The sequence below is a fragment of the Hippoglossus stenolepis genome, chromosome 10, assembly GCF_022539355.2.
Source record: "Hippoglossus stenolepis isolate QCI-W04-F060 chromosome 10, HSTE1.2, whole genome shotgun sequence".
NCBI classification, from domain to species: domain Eukaryota; kingdom Metazoa; phylum Chordata; class Actinopteri; order Pleuronectiformes; family Pleuronectidae; genus Hippoglossus; species Hippoglossus stenolepis.
Window position 1 is genome coordinate 9,177,277 of NC_061492.1, and position 18,205 is coordinate 9,195,481.

At 41.7% G+C, this 18,205-nt stretch overlaps 1 protein-coding gene across 1 annotated transcript in view; it reads left to right on the forward strand.

Annotated features, from left to right (window-relative positions):
* Nucleotides 1-18,205, forward strand: part of syne1b (spectrin repeat containing, nuclear envelope 1b) — a 73,225-nt gene that overhangs the window by 10,526 nt on the left and 44,494 nt on the right. The window contains exons 4-44 of the mRNA XM_047341617.1: nt 423-518; nt 1,779-1,862; nt 2,804-2,896; nt 3,159-3,337; nt 3,452-3,648; nt 4,314-4,423; nt 5,072-5,104; nt 5,345-5,452; nt 5,551-5,688; nt 6,180-6,344; nt 6,445-6,557; nt 6,757-6,925; nt 7,021-7,117; nt 7,228-7,248; nt 7,574-7,776; nt 7,932-8,096; nt 8,199-8,351; nt 8,501-8,644; nt 8,979-9,146; nt 9,325-9,483; nt 9,563-9,727; nt 10,030-10,164; nt 10,419-10,577; nt 10,928-11,136; nt 11,348-11,456; nt 11,836-12,000; nt 12,084-12,251; nt 12,367-12,543; nt 13,609-13,749; nt 13,865-14,025; nt 14,274-14,424; nt 14,836-15,063; nt 15,147-15,245; nt 15,437-15,624; nt 15,793-15,916; nt 16,043-16,209; nt 16,442-16,595; nt 16,697-17,322; nt 17,447-17,626; nt 17,721-17,871; nt 17,982-18,140. Of these exons, the coding sequence (XP_047197573.1) occupies nt 423-518; nt 1,779-1,862; nt 2,804-2,896; nt 3,159-3,337; nt 3,452-3,648; nt 4,314-4,423; nt 5,072-5,104; nt 5,345-5,452; nt 5,551-5,688; nt 6,180-6,344; nt 6,445-6,557; nt 6,757-6,925; nt 7,021-7,117; nt 7,228-7,248; nt 7,574-7,776; nt 7,932-8,096; nt 8,199-8,351; nt 8,501-8,644; nt 8,979-9,146; nt 9,325-9,483; nt 9,563-9,727; nt 10,030-10,164; nt 10,419-10,577; nt 10,928-11,136; nt 11,348-11,456; nt 11,836-12,000; nt 12,084-12,251; nt 12,367-12,543; nt 13,609-13,749; nt 13,865-14,025; nt 14,274-14,424; nt 14,836-15,063; nt 15,147-15,245; nt 15,437-15,624; nt 15,793-15,916; nt 16,043-16,209; nt 16,442-16,595; nt 16,697-17,322; nt 17,447-17,626; nt 17,721-17,871; nt 17,982-18,140 (6,411 nt within the window). The remainder of the gene's footprint in view (nt 1-422; nt 519-1,778; nt 1,863-2,803; nt 2,897-3,158; nt 3,338-3,451; nt 3,649-4,313; nt 4,424-5,071; nt 5,105-5,344; nt 5,453-5,550; nt 5,689-6,179; nt 6,345-6,444; nt 6,558-6,756; nt 6,926-7,020; nt 7,118-7,227; nt 7,249-7,573; nt 7,777-7,931; nt 8,097-8,198; nt 8,352-8,500; nt 8,645-8,978; nt 9,147-9,324; nt 9,484-9,562; nt 9,728-10,029; nt 10,165-10,418; nt 10,578-10,927; nt 11,137-11,347; nt 11,457-11,835; nt 12,001-12,083; nt 12,252-12,366; nt 12,544-13,608; nt 13,750-13,864; nt 14,026-14,273; nt 14,425-14,835; nt 15,064-15,146; nt 15,246-15,436; nt 15,625-15,792; nt 15,917-16,042; nt 16,210-16,441; nt 16,596-16,696; nt 17,323-17,446; nt 17,627-17,720; nt 17,872-17,981; nt 18,141-18,205) is intronic.

Consider the following 18,205-nt stretch of genomic DNA (forward strand, 5'->3'; position numbering starts at 1 on the left):
AACATGCATCTGTTTCATTTGTTGATACAGTAATTCCTAATGCGGAAGACTCTAACATTGTCCTTCAACTTGTGAGTGTGCAGCTCTGTGAATGTGTGGATATGATACCAGGAGACAGTGCTCAGTTAGGGTTATACGACTACCAACGCCCCAGGACCGGGCACCAAGCCACGGCTGTGGAAAAGGCACCATCTTTTCAGCTGCAGGGAGGCTCTGTTGCTAACAAGCCTGTTTGTCACAAACAGCATTTGGTTGCTCCTCACCCCTACTGATGGGTTAGAATACCAATGTCCTCTCACACTAACAGTGCAACAGTACTGGTTCTGATGCTTTCACAGATTTATTCGTTTTGTGATTTCAAGTTTTCACAACATTGTGTTTCTGCATTTAAAAATGTTAAACCTCTGTCTTCTCTCCTCCAGCATAAATCGCCTCTAGAGGTTAATGACCTTTTTGAGGACATCAAAGATGGGGTGAAGCTCTTGGCTTTGTTGGAGGTGCTGTCTGGTCAGAGACTAGTAAGTTGTACTTATCCATTGTTTTTGATCAGTATTTAAACATGATTTGCGTAGATATGCTGATTTATACCTTTTTAAGATGCTTAAATCCGTTTGCACATGGTGATATATTTATATCTGGATTTAAATCATGCCCCTCTGCGTGATTTTCCTTGTAATAGTGCATATGTCAATCAAGGCACATATTTTTATCTTTCACCATTTGAAACAAGAATCTGCTGCCACTTCTGTTACAGTTGTATTCACTTTACAGTGATTTACAGTTAAAAACTATCCATCAATGTTTAATATCACAGACTAAATCTACATTTGTATAATTCATTCTATTTGCTAAACAAATTAGAAATGTTTCCAAATGATTGGAGGAAAATATTGATTGATAAGAAATGTCTGAGTAATTACTGTAAACACATAGAAATCCACTCATAAATGATGATAAACAAAGCATAGAAATGCCAAACAGACTGTGTACTCTGAGACTGTGTCATTATTCTGTAGTTTGTTCTTCAGAGTGTAAAATTATTTCAGCTCTACAACGTCTTGATCAGAACAAACACAACTGTTATCAGATTGAAGGGAAACTTTGCAATAACACATTTGAATTTGGATAGAAGAATACATGTGCATGGCAAATGTGTTTGAATTGTACAAAAACTAAGGAAACCCAAGACTGGAAGTTGTTTCTATTGAGTATTGGATGACAGCATGTAGATTAGATTTAGATCTGGGGCTCCCTGCTGTGAGAAGCTGTTAGCAAATCACTCTCTCTCCCTCACACACACACACACACACACACCTGCCTGCACACACATTGGCATTGACTCTGATAGGTATTTAGCAAATAGACCTGTACCTGCTACAAACTGCCATGTCATCTGTAAAGCTTTTATTAAGCAAATGAGTTACTCGCACTAGTGAACACTGTCTGATGGATTCACTCAGTGCTCTCAGATGTGCCTCCCTGCTGGTTTATATCAGCCTGAGTTTACAGATTAATATACTTTTCCTCTTAAAGCAGCTTTGGCAATCACCAGTTAATTTATGTAAGAAAATAAGCCCAACTACTGACAAATATGATGTTTTTTTTTCAACTGCCATAGTGGGTGGTTGGTACAGTCGACAAAATGACCATCTGGAGTTAATTTCTATTTTACTATATTCCAAATCATCAAATGTTTGAATGAAAAATCCCTGAATTTCAATATGACATTGCTTCCTTCGTGACCTTGATTTTCACTTGTCCCTCCTGTCTGTCTTTAGCCCTGTGAGCAGGGCCGCCAGCTGAAGAGGATCCACTGGGTTTCCAACATCGGCACTGCGCTCAGATTCCTCGAAGGCAGGAAGGTGAGCATTCAGCCATAATACCTAATTTAATCCTGTAAATGTTTAGAGGTATTTTGTTTTCACAACCACAGATCATAGCAGAAAAAAGGATGGGATGTCTTACTGAGGTCAATGGTGTGTTTAAGAAGTCATGAGATAAAGCTTTTGATTCAATATTTATCAGGGCAAATAAGGTGTATCTGACTGCGCAGCATGCAGAACTCTGAGAGCAGCAGCAGCCAGAAACAGGAGCTCTTGATTACATAACCCGTCGCTAAATCCGTTGGCTCTGTGAGGCCTGTGTCCCACTTTCATCTGGGCTCCATGAGGACTGAGACGTTCATTGTTGTGATCTCTCTCCCGTCACGTGTGCCTTCAGTCTGTGTATCGAGGATCTCCGGTCAGTCGCCATTAAATGCCCTGTGTGATCACGTACTGTATGCACTCTTTTTCATTTGATGCACGATTGGTACGAGGCAATGCTTGAATGCTTGTCATTCTGTTTCTGTAAATGTAGTCATTGCGCTTTTCTACTGACATGCATTTAATGCATTTTGACTAGAACAATGGTTCTGATGCGTCTGGCTCCCTTGAATTGTGACCCGCCCAAATGTAAAGATGTAAATATGGCAAATTCTGGCAGTTCTCCAGTGCAAGGTTTGCAGTACTGTGATACATTTGTTTTGAACATTTCTCTTTTCCTTTTTGTTCATTCTGGTTAACTTTTCACCCCTGGCTGTTTCTGCCTTCCTGGTTTGGCTATACAGATGCTCCATGATAACAACACTTACCTGCATCAAAAACTTGGCTTTGATGACTCTGAGCACACGCAATAATATTATTTTGGATGATATTAAACTCAATAAGCTTCTCTGGGGGAAAAATTGGGAACATTTTCTCACTTCCACGCTGTGTCTCAATTTCCAGAATAATCCTCTGCATGGTTTTTTTCCCCCTTTCAGATCAAACTTGTTAATATTCATGCCACTGACATCGCAGATGGACGACCATCAATTGTCCTTGGGTTGATATGGACCATTATCCTCTACTTCCAGGTAAAACATCAACTGAGGTCCCTAAATACTGAGAGTTTAATAACCGGGCTCCCTCCAAGATGAGTTGATGCTTATAAATATCCAATGCCCATCAAAAACTGCAGGACCAAATATTTTTGTCTCAACATTGAAACCCAGTGTCAATCGTCAGTGGACGGGTTGTGCCAGAAAACTCAGATATAAATTGATGCGAGTAATTTTCGTTTCATGTTGCCATGGTCACTATGTAAATCTCCTTTCTTTTCTCTCCTCTCTCTATTAGATTGAGGAGTTAACCAGCAACCTGCCAGGCCTTCAGGCACTTTCCAACAGCAACTCCTCTGTGGAGAGTTTAACCAGCTCTGAAACAGGAAGCCCTCCCATGAAGCGAAAGGTGGTCCACAAATTTCAGGGCAATGCCAAGAAGGCCCTGCTTAGATGGGTGCAGTGCACGTCTGCCAAGTATGTCACTTTTGGCTTGATGTTTAATGATATTGGTGTAGATACAAGTATCTTAATATGATATAGAAAGGAACTAGCACCTACAATGCAGCTGACAATTTGATGTAATTTCAGGTATCATGGAATTCAGGTGAAGGACTTTGGGCCCAGCTGGCGAGATGGTGTTGCTTTCCAGTCGGTAATACATGCCATCAGGCCTGACCTGGTGGACATGGAGGTTGTGCGGAGGAGAGGCAACAGGGAGAATTTGGAAGACGCCTTTGCACTCGCTGAAAATGAGCTGGGTATTCCCCGTCTGCTGGATCCAGAAGGTGACCTTCACCTCTACTGCTTTTTGCATTAAATACATCAGGGATACACACCATTCAGGCAGAATAGCAGTGAATACGTGTTATTAAATAGATGAGTGTTTTTAAACTTTTGTATTTCCAAGTTAACAGTGTTTTAGACATAACAGCAGCAGTTATTCACTGGATTGTACCAGTCTATTTTTATCCTGTGAAAGTGAACTTTCTCTCTCCTTCAATCCATTCTACAAGAACGGTTTGACAAAATGTGAGCTGAAAAGATGACACTCTCCAGAGGATTAAACGTCTCTGTGTACACATGTCTGAGTGTTAGTCAGTGGGAGTGAGGCAGCCTGCAGTGGCTCTGCAGTCCTGTCTTCTCCAGCGGAGTCGTGATGCTTTATTGCATAAAGAGCTGCACTGAAATGGTTTCTAGAAACTTTAGGTCACTGGTGGAGATGAAACCATAAAATAATGTATAATTATCTGTCAGGCCGGCGGCGATTTATCCATGTGAGGTCACATGATGCTTATTTGTCATAGGAACTTAATGCCTAATGTAACTGCTTTGTCATACATAAGTCATTATATAAAGTCAAAAGTTAAAAGGTTTTTGGATGCCTGAAACCCATTTTATTTATATATTCAGATCATCCAGTGCATCGTATAATGTTTGTGTTGTTCTGTAGATGTTGATGTAGACAAGCCGGATGAGAAATCCATTATGACGTACGTGGCTCAGTTCCTCAAGCATTACCCGGACCCACACCACTCTGAGACTGACGGGCAGCAGGATGAGGTACCTTGTTTCAAACATGTGATCCTTTATATTAATCACATATTAGGGCATGATACACTGGGCAATTTTGGGGGAAAATACCATAATTTGTACTAAATGCTGTTTCAGAAGTGATTTTCTACTATATATCTTGTATTTTAAAATTATTTTCAAAGTTGTATATCATGTTGACACCCACGTTTCCCTAAAAATTGCCGTGTATCATCATTTGCAGAGATGCTCAAATCATAAGAGTATATGCTTCCTGAAAACTCCTGCTGAGCTTGATTGTTGCCTGCTATTCTTCATCCTCGTCATTTAATCACACAAGCTCAAATTAATTAAATCAACTAAAGAATGAACACAGCAGTAACATAATCATCAGCCTTTTGTTTTCCATCATCACAGACTCCTTTAATTTCTCCATCTACTTGTTTCTTTTGCACATTAAGCTGCTTCTTCGCTCAATTCCAACCTTTGCACTGTCAGTACCGGTGCTCAAGGTGAGAGATCAGGCCATGGTGCTGCATGCTTTCTGTTGGGAGTGTGATCCCACCACCTCGCCTTCATCCCATCTCCCATCACTTGCTTTTCGTGTTTGCTGTTCTAATGCCTCTTGTGTGGTGTGTTTCCACTTCCTTGTGTGCCTTTGCTGCTTTCCCGGGATAGTTTGGTCCGCAAGATATAGAACAAATGCTTGAGGTATGTTTCACTAAAACGGACAGATGGTCCATACCCCCTTTAGTTCTTCCTCAACTTGTAAAACTAATCAGCACTAAAATGTAGAGGTTGACCTTCTGTGGATTCTGTTAACATCTAATCTTTAACTGTGTGTTTCTGGAATGTCGGTTTGGTGTGAGTTTCTCAACATATTGGCATGCTAATTATATAAAAAAAAAGAATATAGAAGTCAGATTGTTTCTGTGACTCCGATTGGGACAGAGAGAGGAGCGGAAGATGCTGCGAGAGCTGAAGGTGTTTTTAGACCAGCTGGAACGAGACGTGCTACGTGCCCAGGGAGCAGAGGGAAACCTCACTGACAAATATCATGTGAGTCAGACTTGAAAAAGGCAAAGTGCACCGTGTTATATTCTGCTTTAAGACATTCATCAACTCTTACCACTTGTGTGTCTACTTTTGATTTGCAGGCATTTAAGAGCTTCCGTGTACAGTACGAAATGAAGAAGAAGCAGACAGATCCACTGCTACAGCCGGTGCACAGGGATGGCAAGCTGTCTGTGGACCAAGCTCTGGTCAAACAGGCCTGGGACCGTGTGTCTGCCAGGGTAATTGTGCTGCATGCTTCTGTGTAGCATAAATAATTCATAACCAAGGCACAACGAAAGCAGAATTAATTATGATAATTAATCATTCTCTAAATTAAACAAAACCTGAGGATTAATAATTGATAATTCAGTTATTTATTTGTCATTGTGCTTCCCTTGGCTAAAATTATGGCAATGCAAACATTGAAAGCTGTCATAATGAGAGAAACACAGCTCGGATTCTTCTATTTATTCACTGCCAATGGAAGTTCAGTGGAGTGCAAGCTTTTAAATGAGAGGTTTTTTTGTGGGGAGGAGACGGGGAACAGAGGAGGTTTTGTTCAGTGCACTGCCTGCTCCTCTGGACGGCCACAGCTTGTATGGACTCACACAAAAATCTCCTTTATAGCCGGATTGCTTGTGAACATGTGGAAGTGTTTTGATCATTTTAGCATCTTCTATGGTGGGATCTTGCTCTGCTCGAGAGGGGTTTTAATGCATGTCAATTGCAGCTGCTGGACTGGCATATCCATCTGGACAAGTCCCTGCCTGGTCCTCTGGGGGTGATCGGGGCCTGGCTTCACAGGGCAGAAATGGCTCTGAGAGAGGACTTTCCCATCCAACATGCACATGAGGAGACGGCCAATGTTCTTCACAGAAAACTGGAACAGCATAAGGTAACATGCCTCTGAAATTTACTGTATTTTGTTTGTTTAATACAAGTACAGTGTAAAGGAAAGCCAGCGCTAACATGATTTTATGTTTTACATTTTGCAGGAAGTATTAAAGAACTTGGAATCCCACAGACAAACCTTCCAGCAGATCCATAGAGACAGATCGGTGAATGGAGTTCCTGTCCCACCTGAACAGCTCCAAGACATAGCTGAACGGTGAGATAGTTATTTTATTACAGTTATATTTTCTATTACTACTTGTCTTACAAAGTAGTTTCAAATATTTTCTTATAAATAAACACCATCTTGATTTTCTGTTTTTATTAGGCAAAAGTTGTCTGTATTTGGTCTTGTTTGTCTTTCTTAAAATCAAAGATAAAATGAAGTGATGATTGATCATTTGTTTGATTTCCAGGTTTAACTTTGTGTCCACATCATCACATGCTCACTTGATTAAACTGGAATTCTGGGAAATAAAGTATCGGCTGATGTCGTTCCTCGTGTTGGCTGAATCAAAGCTCAAGTCGTGGATCATTAAATACGGCCGACGAGACTCGGTTGAGCTCCTGTTGCAAAGCTACCTTGTAAGTTGAAATAAATGGCACTTGAGTAGAAATATTTCACTTTCACTGTTTTTATTAAACTATTTAATCTGTCTTTTTTTCTATTTTCATTCCAGACTTTCATTGAAAGCCACAGGTTCTTTGAGCAGTATGATATATTCTCCTCAGCCCTCAAGCAAGCTGCAGAGATTTACATAAAGTCTGACAGTTCAAGTAAGACCCTTTTCTGTTTTAATTCAGGTTGTCTATTACCTATGTATATTATACAGATATATTTATTTGGGCTCAAGATAAACAGTCTTATTATCAATTTCATGTTACAGGGTCTAAGACCTGTAACAGAGGTAAGTCCAAAAACTGTTTGACGATCCCTAACCTTGCCTGTCTCCTGACCTACTCCTCTCTGTACATGTTGGCCTGCACTTTTCTAACGTTTTAACCCCTGGCACAGAATAATCATAGTCTTGCAATATGCATGAAAAATAACAGTAATCTAACATTAATTGAAATGCTATTTTGGCATGATGGATGTGACCTAATACAAAGCAGGATCAACCAAATGGCTAAACTATCAACCGATATAATTGAATGCTGTCTGAATGCACAGTTGATTCCCTTGTTGGTTTTAATTAAACTGAACTAGTTCCGTATTTACATTTTGATTTTCAGTTGATGAAGCAGAAGGGGTAAGTAAATTCCTCAGCGAAGCCTCGGCTCAGTGGAAGAACCTGGCTCTGGAGGTGCGGAGCGTCCGCAGCATGCTGGAGGAGGTGATCTCGAACTGGGAGAAGTATAGTGGCACGGTGGCCGCTTTGCAAGCCTGGCTGGAGGATGCCGAGCAGATGCTCAACCACTCAGAGAATGCCAAGCGCGTACGTACAGTCACTGATGCTCCTGATGATAGAGAGTGTTGTTCATAAAGTAAAGCTTTTATGTGTGAGAAAGGTTTCTACCATGTCCACACTATACTCTGCTCTGATTGGCTGGACGACGTGCATCTAAACAGCTGTGGTATTTCTTCTTTTAGGATTTCTTCAGAAACCTCTCTCACTGGATCCAGCAGCATATGGACATGAATGACGCTGGGAACTTTCTCATTGAGACTTGCGATGACACAGTTTCACGAGATCTCAAACAGCAGCTTCTTCTTCTGAATGGGAGATGGAGGGAGCTATTCGTCAAAGTCAAACATGTAAATGCAACGTGCCTTTAAACAATGAATACAACATGGAAAAAAGGGTTTTTGAAAATATCAAATTCATCCATGCGCTGTTTTCTTCTGTTTCACTGTCAGTTTGCAAGAGCGGATGAGGTGGATAAGTTGAGGCAAGACTACCAAGATGGTATTAATACCTTAAAGGTTTTCATGGATGCAACTGAGGATAAGATGACTGCTCCCATCCAAGTATCTTTCCTGAACGTCAGAGCCTTTGTTCAAGATGTTGAAGTAAGCAATTCATATATACTCAGTTTTCAGTTTATAAGCTAAAAATACTACAGTCTAATACAACAGTGCTGCAATAGAGCCTACCTTCATGAGGGCTGTAATTGGTATTTAATATATAATATCAAACTGTGTGTCACAACCCCCTGCAGGAGATCAAGCACAAAGTGCCAGCTATGGAAGCGGCCTGTAAGGCAGCAAGCCGGACGGCTCAGCTGTTGACCAAAGACACTCCACAGGAGGAGGTTTCACAGATGATGGCTGTGATGAGCTCGGTCAAAGAGCAGCTGAGCAAGGTGAGTGCATGTCATTCTAAAGTATGTCATTCAAGTTGTTGGTGTGTCAAACCTTTGTGTTACATGTATTTTTTTAACAGACCAATTTGCTGTATCATAACTTTTATATTTGCAAATTATATTCAAATGAGTGTTTGAAGCACAAACAAAAGATTGTTAATATGCAGTGAAAACACATTGTTTTGATTCAGTCAAAATGTTCAAGGGTGCAGTATTTTCCTTCCACAGTAATTATTTGCTTTTATGACTTTAAACTCAAAGTTATTGATTTAGGATCAAAACAACGTATGAGTCCCCTGTAATTCACTTTAATCAGCATGTTGTCTTCCATCAGGTGAGGGAGAGGAGTTTGCCGCTGCTGAGGGAGTCCCAGTCTTTATTACCTCAACTGGAAGAAATGGAGAAGAACATTACAGGTTTCTACCAGGCCCTGGAGAAAGCCAGTCACATCACCAGCACCGCCGACCCTGAGGGGCCAGTAGACTTTAAACAGAATTGCAAGGTAACTGAACTAAGACTTTCAACATGGTGCCAACCATGACATGATTTTTACTGAATGACTTTTAGATACATGGAAAAAGAAAGTATTTTTGATGTGTCATGTTTTAAACTGAAAAGTGAAGCCTTGGGATATGAACAATTCGCCTAGCTAAGACTTTACTTGTCATTGTATACTGCAGGAGCTGGTGACCTTCACGCAGAGCTGTAAGAAGTGTCTGACAGTGATAGAGAGGAATCACCAGACTATCCAGAAAATAATGAGCAGCAGCAAAACCCTGCAGCATATGAACATGAGTCTTCTGCAAAAACGAGTAGCAGACCTGCAGGCTTCCTCACAGGTAAGAAACAGGCCTATTCCAATTCGATGCAAGCTTCAGAATCGGTAAAGCTTTTAAAAATAACATGTTGTGTGTTCAGACCATGATAAAGGAGTCTACAGAGTGGCGGAAGCATGAGGAGGCAAACAGCAGCCTCATGAAGAGGTTTGATGAGTCACGGCTCGAGCTGGAGAAGGTTCTTAAAATGGCCCAGAACTGTCTGACAGAGAGAGGCAACCCAGAGGAGCTGCTCAAGAAACACACAGTAAGAAAATATGTCCATGACAATGCACTACCCATATTATACTGTACTTTATAGACGAGGGCACCTAATCACTAAAGTATTTTATGCATGTGGATGCATCAAGTTAACAGATAAAGAACAGGAAACGTATAGTTGGCCTATATCAATGTACTTTGTTCTCAAGAAGACTCAATTCTATACAAAGCCCACAATTTGTCTCTGTACAGCATGGAAAACACTTTAAATACACAATTCCATAAGTACGATTGATACAAATGATAAGTGAAATGTGAAAAATGTGAGAACTTGATGTGTCTTTGCAGGAATACTTTGGTCAGCTGGACCAGCGAGTCTTGAATACCTTCCTCAAGGCTTGTGATGAGCTGACAGATATTTTGCCCGAGCAGGAGCAGCAGTCGCTGCAGGAAACCGTCAGGAAGCTGCACAAGCACTGGAAGGTTTGTGTGATGAATAGTGACAGAGAAAACTGCTCTAAAACACTGATGTAGTTTGAACCTTTATCCTGCAAGGATTTAACACGGATGGTAATGTTGATGCTAATGCATTAACACAGTACATATTTGAAAGTCATCCTGTAATAATGACATCCTCTTTTATTTTTTACTGATGAAGATAAAGCTATATTAGTATTTTCTAAACTTTCTAATCTTGCTCAAAACTGAATCATCATATTTGTATTTGCTCTCTGCAGGATATCCAGACCGATGCCCCTTTTCACATCCTGCACATGAAAGTGGAGGTGGAGAGGAGCAAGCTGACGCTGTTGCTGCAGGAGTGCCAGGCGGAGGTGACGAGGGAGAACCGCCACCTCGCCAGCATGGGCAGCGAGAGGCTCATCAAGGAGCACAGGGTGAGCACAGAGCGCTTTGCTGAGTTTCACTTATTGATTAACTCAGTCTGAAACAGTTCAATGCAAATTCACTGCTCTGGAAAGATTGACTTGATACAAAAGATCCGAGTCTCTCTCCGTGTCAAGCAAATACTGCTCTGCAGTGTTTTATCAAATCAATATTTTAAAAATTCTGGTTTAAGATTTAATATTATAGTATTTATTATTTATTGTCACATCATAAAAGACACATGAACTTATATACATTTTTCATTACATAAAAAGCCCTGGGGCAGTTGCTTTTTTTTTTACAACAGGACTAAAATCCACTGTGTTCACTTTTACTTAAAGATAAAACATTTTTTTATCAGGCCTTCTTTAGGGAAAAGGGTCCTCAATCCATCTGCGAGAAAAGGCTGCAGCTGATGGAGGAACTTTGTCAAAAGCTCCCTGAGGCTGACCCTGCTCACCAGACCCTGGAAACAGCGAGAAAGGATTTCTCTGAGGTCCAAGAGGAAATTGAGAACACCCTTCTGAAGATAATGCAGCACCCAGATAAATGGAAGGAGTACAACGCAAGGTGCAAAAAGTTCTCTTATAGTGCAGTCACATGACATGTATGATTTGTTGTTGTAATAATAGATGAATGTGTTGAGCATTCCCACATACTGCTGAACATGAGTTACATCCCAAAGTAACCATGAAACCAACAGCTGTGATGAGGAGAAAGTTTTTAGTGCAAATGTTTTTAATAAATACAATAGAAATTTAAGTGATTATTTTCCCTTTAGGTACGCTGAATTCTCCTGCTGGCTGATATCTAAAGAAAGTCAACTGAGGCTGCTGAGAAACCGAGCTAACGACCCCAGAAACTACAGCCAGGTGAAGGCTACCATCATGGTGAGTTCATTTTAATTTCAAGTTCTTTAGGTTATCATAACTCTCTCATATCTCTTTAATCCTATATTTAAGATTTTGCTGTTTTTACTTCCTTAATTATCTTCTATATTTTTATTAGTTGACTGTTTTAAGCATCTGTTGTTCTCTTTTAACTACCTTTTTAATGTGAAGCACCCTGATCTCGTATGAAAAATGGCATATAAATAAAGGTTATTGTTATTATTATTGTTACTATTGTTATTAGACCCTTACAAACACAAATCTATCCATTGACTGTCTCCTCCTCGCCTCCTCTGTGATGTCTGTACTGTAACAACACTTTGTGTCAGATGACGTTTTTCCCCACATGGCCCGTAACACTCTCTGTTATCGTGTGCAGGAGCTGAGAAATGATGCAGAGCTACAGGAAGGGAATCTTGGCTGGCTGAAAGCTCGTATGGCCGTACTCATGGAAATCTGTGCTGACAGCGATGCCCAGCGGCAAGGAAGCGCTCTGCGCAAGCTCTCTACGGACTTTAAGGGTCTTCTTGCTTCTCTCTTTGAGGTAGGTGATTATTTTTTAACTTGTTTTATTAAGGTGCCATTGTAGTTGCTTCACTGTATTTTTTTTTGTGTTATATCTTCCAGGCTGAGAAGATGGTGCTGGCTGTGGGGGACTGTGTACAGTTCAGGGAAGAAGTACAAACTACTCTGGATGATCTTGTTCAGGGGCAGAAAGAGGCTCAGGCTGACGTCACCAAAATACTGGACAGTCCAACTGTTAGAGAAGCTCAACAACTGCTACTGGTTCACCAGGTACTGTTCACAAAAAGTGATATAAGAATATCATTTCTATTTTAAATTATTTAAAGGCTGAGTTTACTTTTAGGATTAAATGTCAATTAATTTCTAAGTGTCCCACTTCCCACAGCAATTGTTGAAACGCCTGAAGCTGAAGAGGAAGGATGTCCAGCAGCTGATCACCAGGGGACAGCAGCTCCAGGCCGAGGAGGGTCTGGGAGAGACCCTGCAGCAGGACCTGCAGAGTTTGGAGAACACACTCAGCAAAATGGAGCAGACCATGGATTCACAGGAGCAAAGCCTTGAGGTGAGGCAATGTCACGTGACTCAGGAAGCTTTTGTTAGTACAAAACCTTACACAGGGGACTAAAGCTCTGAATAATAACATGCAACAGTGTAGTTGATCTCGTGTGAATTAATTAACAGTTGCCTTACTAATTTAATACATAACCTCTAGTACCCTTTCCCTTAAAAGTATATGAAATGTCAAGTGTAAGAATTTGTTTTTGACATTAGACAAAACTGGGGTTATATGTTATCTATAATTTCTGATTGTCATATGTACTTGTATGTACAGTATCTGCTATGTAAGGGTTTTAATAGGCTTCCTTTCATTTATGGGCTGTATCCTCCTATGTGGGTTTTGATGCTGTTTATATGTCATGTTTGTATCTTTCAATATATATATAACCTCAACATGTTAATGTACAAATACATGAATAATAGTGTTGAATGAGTGGAACAAAGGAAACTAAACATTTGTGGCCAGAAAAGGAGAAGAGAGGGATTCAGCTTTTGCAGCTGCAGCATCTGTGGGGAATGTCCTGAATAGAGGATAAAGAAGTCTGATGTTTTCTGCTGGAGGGACTTGCTTTCTGAGGCATTACAGTGCCTTTAGAAGATAGTGATGCAGCGATTCAGTGGATCATACTCCTGGTGGTGCTTTCATAGGGCAGTGGGGGAGGGGAGTCTTGAAATGGAAACTTTGTGTGCTGGGGAGGATGCATTAATCGGTCGAGGTAAAAGATCCTCGATTTCCTGACTCTCTCAGTGGCAGAATGGCTCATATCCAGTGGGCTGAGATGCTCACAGAATAATAGCTGTGTCAATATGCTGACTCATCACCCCTGCTGATAAAGCCAAAGAGAGAAGTTCTCATCTGTAAACACAATGATGTGATTTGAACAGGGTTTGTAGTGCGGCCGTGTGTCAGTGTGCTCTTTTGTTGGTTAATGTGATCAGGGATTTCTGCTATTCGTTGATACTGGTTTTCTTGCGGTGACGTTCATTGTTTTTAAGAGCAGGACAGTTTGAAGTCTTATAAATCCTTTTGATTTGACATCACTGATTTTTGGGCCATTGTCCTCCTCAGGTCACATTAGCAGCCTGGCAGGAGTTTGACAGTCAGCAGGAGGCGGTGCACAAGTTTGTCAACAAGGCCCGCTCAACGACGGAGAAAGACCTGAACTTCAGCAGCCCAGAGAGCCTGGCTGTTGAACTTGACCAGGCCCGGGTGAGTTTTAGGTTTACTCCTGGACACACATCGTGTACTTTACATTTAAAATGTTACCAATAGTAGTATTTTAGCTAAATGGAGAATATTACTAATATGTCTTTCTTTGTAACAGGTGCTGTTGAAGCAGTGTGAAGCAGAGGCCTTGCACATGAACACGCTGCTGAAGAGAGCGACAGAAATTCAACTTGGTCCCAAAAACAAGACTCTGCTTTTACAGCAAGCTCGATCGCTCAGTGAGCAAGTGGACACAGTGGAGGCTGGGCTCAAAAAAGAGTAAGAGGATTCGATTCAATTCGCTGATGCTAAATATTGTTTGAGGAAACTTGAGATAATATTTGCAGATACTTTAATTCTGTAAATCATACCACAGGCATATTTGAAAGTCAGCTGAGAGTACTTTTTGTGTGAAATCTTACCTTCAAGGACTCAAGGACCCTGGTGTAGTAAAACCAATTATCTGGAATGCAGAGGTTTAATTGCAGCTGTTACTGGAGTTTATAATTTCTCCTCTTGTGCTCCAGCGTCAGGACTCTGGAGGAGATGAAGACTCAGTGGGATCAGTTTGGAGCTGGTTTTGAAACATTTTCCTTGTGGATATCTGAGAAGGAAAAGCAGCTGGATGCCCTGAAATCTTCTACTCAGCCTCTTGAGCAACAGATCAACACAGTAAAGGTAAAGTATTATGTACTATAGAGTGAAACCTCTCGTTTGTCCTAATTGTAATCTTGTGGCTGCCTGTAGGCTTCAGGCACAAACCCACAACACTACTGTTAAAATCAATAAGGTCTTCTTAAGGAGCCATAGGTGCTAGCACACATCAATACAGGCCTTCAGACACTGACACCTGCATCGGATGAGGATGGGTTGTTTTTGACTCAGCAGTTTTAGTGCCGACGGCCTCAAGCTGTTTATTTGAATAAAGAACTACACTGATCTACGTAGCCTGCTCCTTATGTCTGCGGATGGATAGCATGTGTATAAAGCTTTTATAGTCACCAACCTATTATGGCTCCCCCATGCCTTACATAATTAATATTTCACCTCCGCTTTAAAATTGCATAATATATATATCTGCATATCCAGGCTGTCTGTACTGAGCTCCAGGGACGAGCAGAGGTCCCTTCTCAGCTGGAGGCAGATTCCCAGGCGTTGGCCCAGTTTGTGTCTTCGGGGGAGGCAGCTCGCATCAAGGCCCGTCTGACCCAAATTGGCAGGTACTGGGAGGAGCTGAGGGAGAGTGTACAGCAGCATGATGGACAGCTGGAGGAAAGCTCCTCCCACCAGCAGAAGTTTAAAACAAGCCTCGATAAGGTACGTAGGTGAAGTGATGCTGATGCAGTATGGTATTTAGGAAAGAATGCGAACATACATTGGTGATCCTTACTGTGTCCTAGGTACAAGCTTCTCTGACTGAGCTACATGTGAAACTGGAGCAACCTATGAAATCCTGCACCTCCTCACCAGAGACCTACAAAGCTCTTCAAAACCACATGGTATTCAGTTGTTTATGCTTTTCTTTTAAGAAAACAACACTATGCTTCTGAGATAGCAATCATTTTCACCTTTAGCAATTCATGGCAGTGTTTTTTTTAGAAATCCTTAAGCACTGACAGGTGTTCTTTGCCAGTCCTCCAGCTCACAGTTTATTAAGTGTGGGTCACTGTCTTTTACAATTGTTCCCTAGGATGTCTGTCAGTGTCTGGAGGGGCTGAAGGGAGCCTTGCTGTCCCTGTCAGCTGGTGCTCGAAGGCTCAGCGATAAAGAGCAGGCAGAGAGGACCGTGACAGAGCTAAACACCAGCTATGACCAAAATGTGCAGGAGGCAAAGGATAAACAGAGCACTCTGGAGAACCTGCTGTCTCTTTGGCAAAAGTAAGAGCTGTTGACACAACACTTCACCAAGGAGGTTGAAAGAATGATAATAAAAGCCTTAATGTTGGGACCAATGGATTAACCTGGACAGCCAACCTGCTACATGTTTAATGAATCCATTAAATGTCTACTCTTTGACATATGAGTGTTTTTATCGATGTTTTTCAGGTACGAGAAACAACGCTCAAACTTTGTTTCCTGCTTGGAGAGAAGTGAATCTACATCCAAGCCAGAGAGCCCATACCTGTCAGCTGATAAATCCAAACTCCGCTCAGAGCTACAAGATTTGCAGGTGAAACACATAACTGCACAAACTGTCATTGTTCTATTAAACATATCTAAAACCAGTCTTAAAAATATATGGTGCATTCATTGTTCAAAATTATGGATGAATAAATAGATTTTCTTTTTCTTGGAGGTCTTGCACTCTGAGGTCCAGTCCCTTGAGCTGGCTCATGTTGAGTTAGTATCTGTGGGGACCTCGTTGTTTCCCACTGCACCTGAAGAGAGGGTGAAGCAGCTGAAAGACGAGCTGGAGGCGCTGCAGTGGAGACTACATGTTCAAAATGAAGTCCTGCCTCAAAGGTACAGCAAGATAGTTTATCTGTTAATGGAAATCATCACAGGTTAAACATACATCTGCTGTCTAGATATCAGGATAACATATTTGATATGAAATTAAAATAAATAATGGAGTAGATTGTTGCAGCAGTGACTCTGTAAAACAATAGATAAATAGAACGAGATTGAATAAACCATCTTTATAAACATCTCAATATAAATACTGATTCCACTGTGCTGCAATTTTGTCCCACAGAGTCAAAGAGCTTCAGAACCATCTCTCTCTGGTGGAGCAGTTTGACCAGGCCCTGCTTAAATTCTCCCAATGGAGTGAGACCATGCTCTCAAACCTGCACTCAACTTCTCAAATCAACATTGGCAACCTGCAGTCTCCTACTGCACAAATAAAGGTACGATATATGCAGAATTAGTTTTTTTGTTTTAAAACAAGTCTATATAAAGTTGGTGTGGACATGAATAGAGCAACATCTGATTGTCTTGCGGTTGACAGGAAACCCAGGGGGCCTTACAGAAACAGTCCAGTGTGAGACAGAGCTTGGAGCAGCAGACTGAGAAGCTCTGTCAGTTCTGTGAGCCCGGTGATGCACAGCAGCTCCGCAGCAGAGCAGAAAGCTGTCTGCAGCCCTACCTGGAAGCCCGGCACGTAGCCGAGCTGCAGTTAGAGTGTCTGGAGAGGCTTGAGGCTTTTCTGCAGACCCACGGTGTGGTTTCAGGGATGCTGCGGGGCCTGCGGCAGACTGTGGAGAGTGCTGGGAGCTGGGATCGCGGAAGAGTAGAGGAGCTGCAGCAGGAACTGGCCACAATTGTCCCAGATATTGGCCAGCTTGAGACTCAGGCCGTCAATCTGGACAGTAGCCTCTGTAAAAGCCATCTCCACATCGGTGCAGACGAGGGGTCTCGGAGGTCATGTCGTATGCTGGCGGATTCACTCAGTGCTGAGCTGGATACAGTGAGGAACCTGCTCGGTACGAAACAGAGTGAGGCAGAGGCTCTCGGGGCTCTGTGGACCTCGTTTAGGCAGAGGAAAGAACAGCTCCTGAAAGCTGTGGAGGACATCGAAGAAAAAGCAGATCACCAGAGCTTCAAAGAGCCCAGCCTGCATGCTCTACAACAGAGGTAAAGCAATATAATGTCAATCATATAATTCTCTGGAGTTCTAACCATTTTTAGTATTACCAAATAAGGATGAGTGCATACAAGAATGTCCACAGCAGCATTGTATTATCTGTATTTTATTCAGGCTAAGGTTCTTCAATCAGCTGGAGGATGAACTGCAGTCTCACCAGCATGAGGAGCAGTGGCTGAGGGACAAGGGAAACCAGCTGGCCCAGAGAGACGCCGAGTTTGCCGGGGAGGTGCTGAGGGAAATCAGCTTGCTGGAGAACACGTGGGAGGACACCAAGAAGCTCATCACAGAGAGGTGAGTTTACTTTTTAACACTCCAAGGAGCCTGGTAGAATGTTTGTTTACATATAAACTTGAATTGGGGATATACTTCTCTCTACCTTCAACAGACAGGAGCAATGCACTGTTATTGTAGAGCTCATGAGAGAATACCAAACCCACAAAACCTCCATCAGCAGCATCATTGAGAGCACTGAGCCTCTGGTTGACATAAGCTCTGTTCTGAAGGACCATGAGGAAACCAAGAGGTCACTAAGCAAGGTCAGAAATAATGTCAAATATATATTTTATCAGTATATTTGAGGATGTGGCTGATCGGAAATTTCTTGAAATGTTTGTGTTCATTACACTTGTGTTGGCTCCATTTCTAGCACGAGGCAGTGAAGACAGAGATGAACAGTAAACAACATGAACTGGACCAGTTTTCCAGCAAAGGAAAACAACTAGTGATTGAGCTGAAGAAGATCCCAGACTGCGACCCTGAACTGATGAAAAAGGATATGGAGAAACTTGTGGATCAGTGGTTGGATGTAAGTCTGACTACAATCACGATGTGTCATTTGAGTTTGTATAATTGTAACATTTTGCCAGGTTT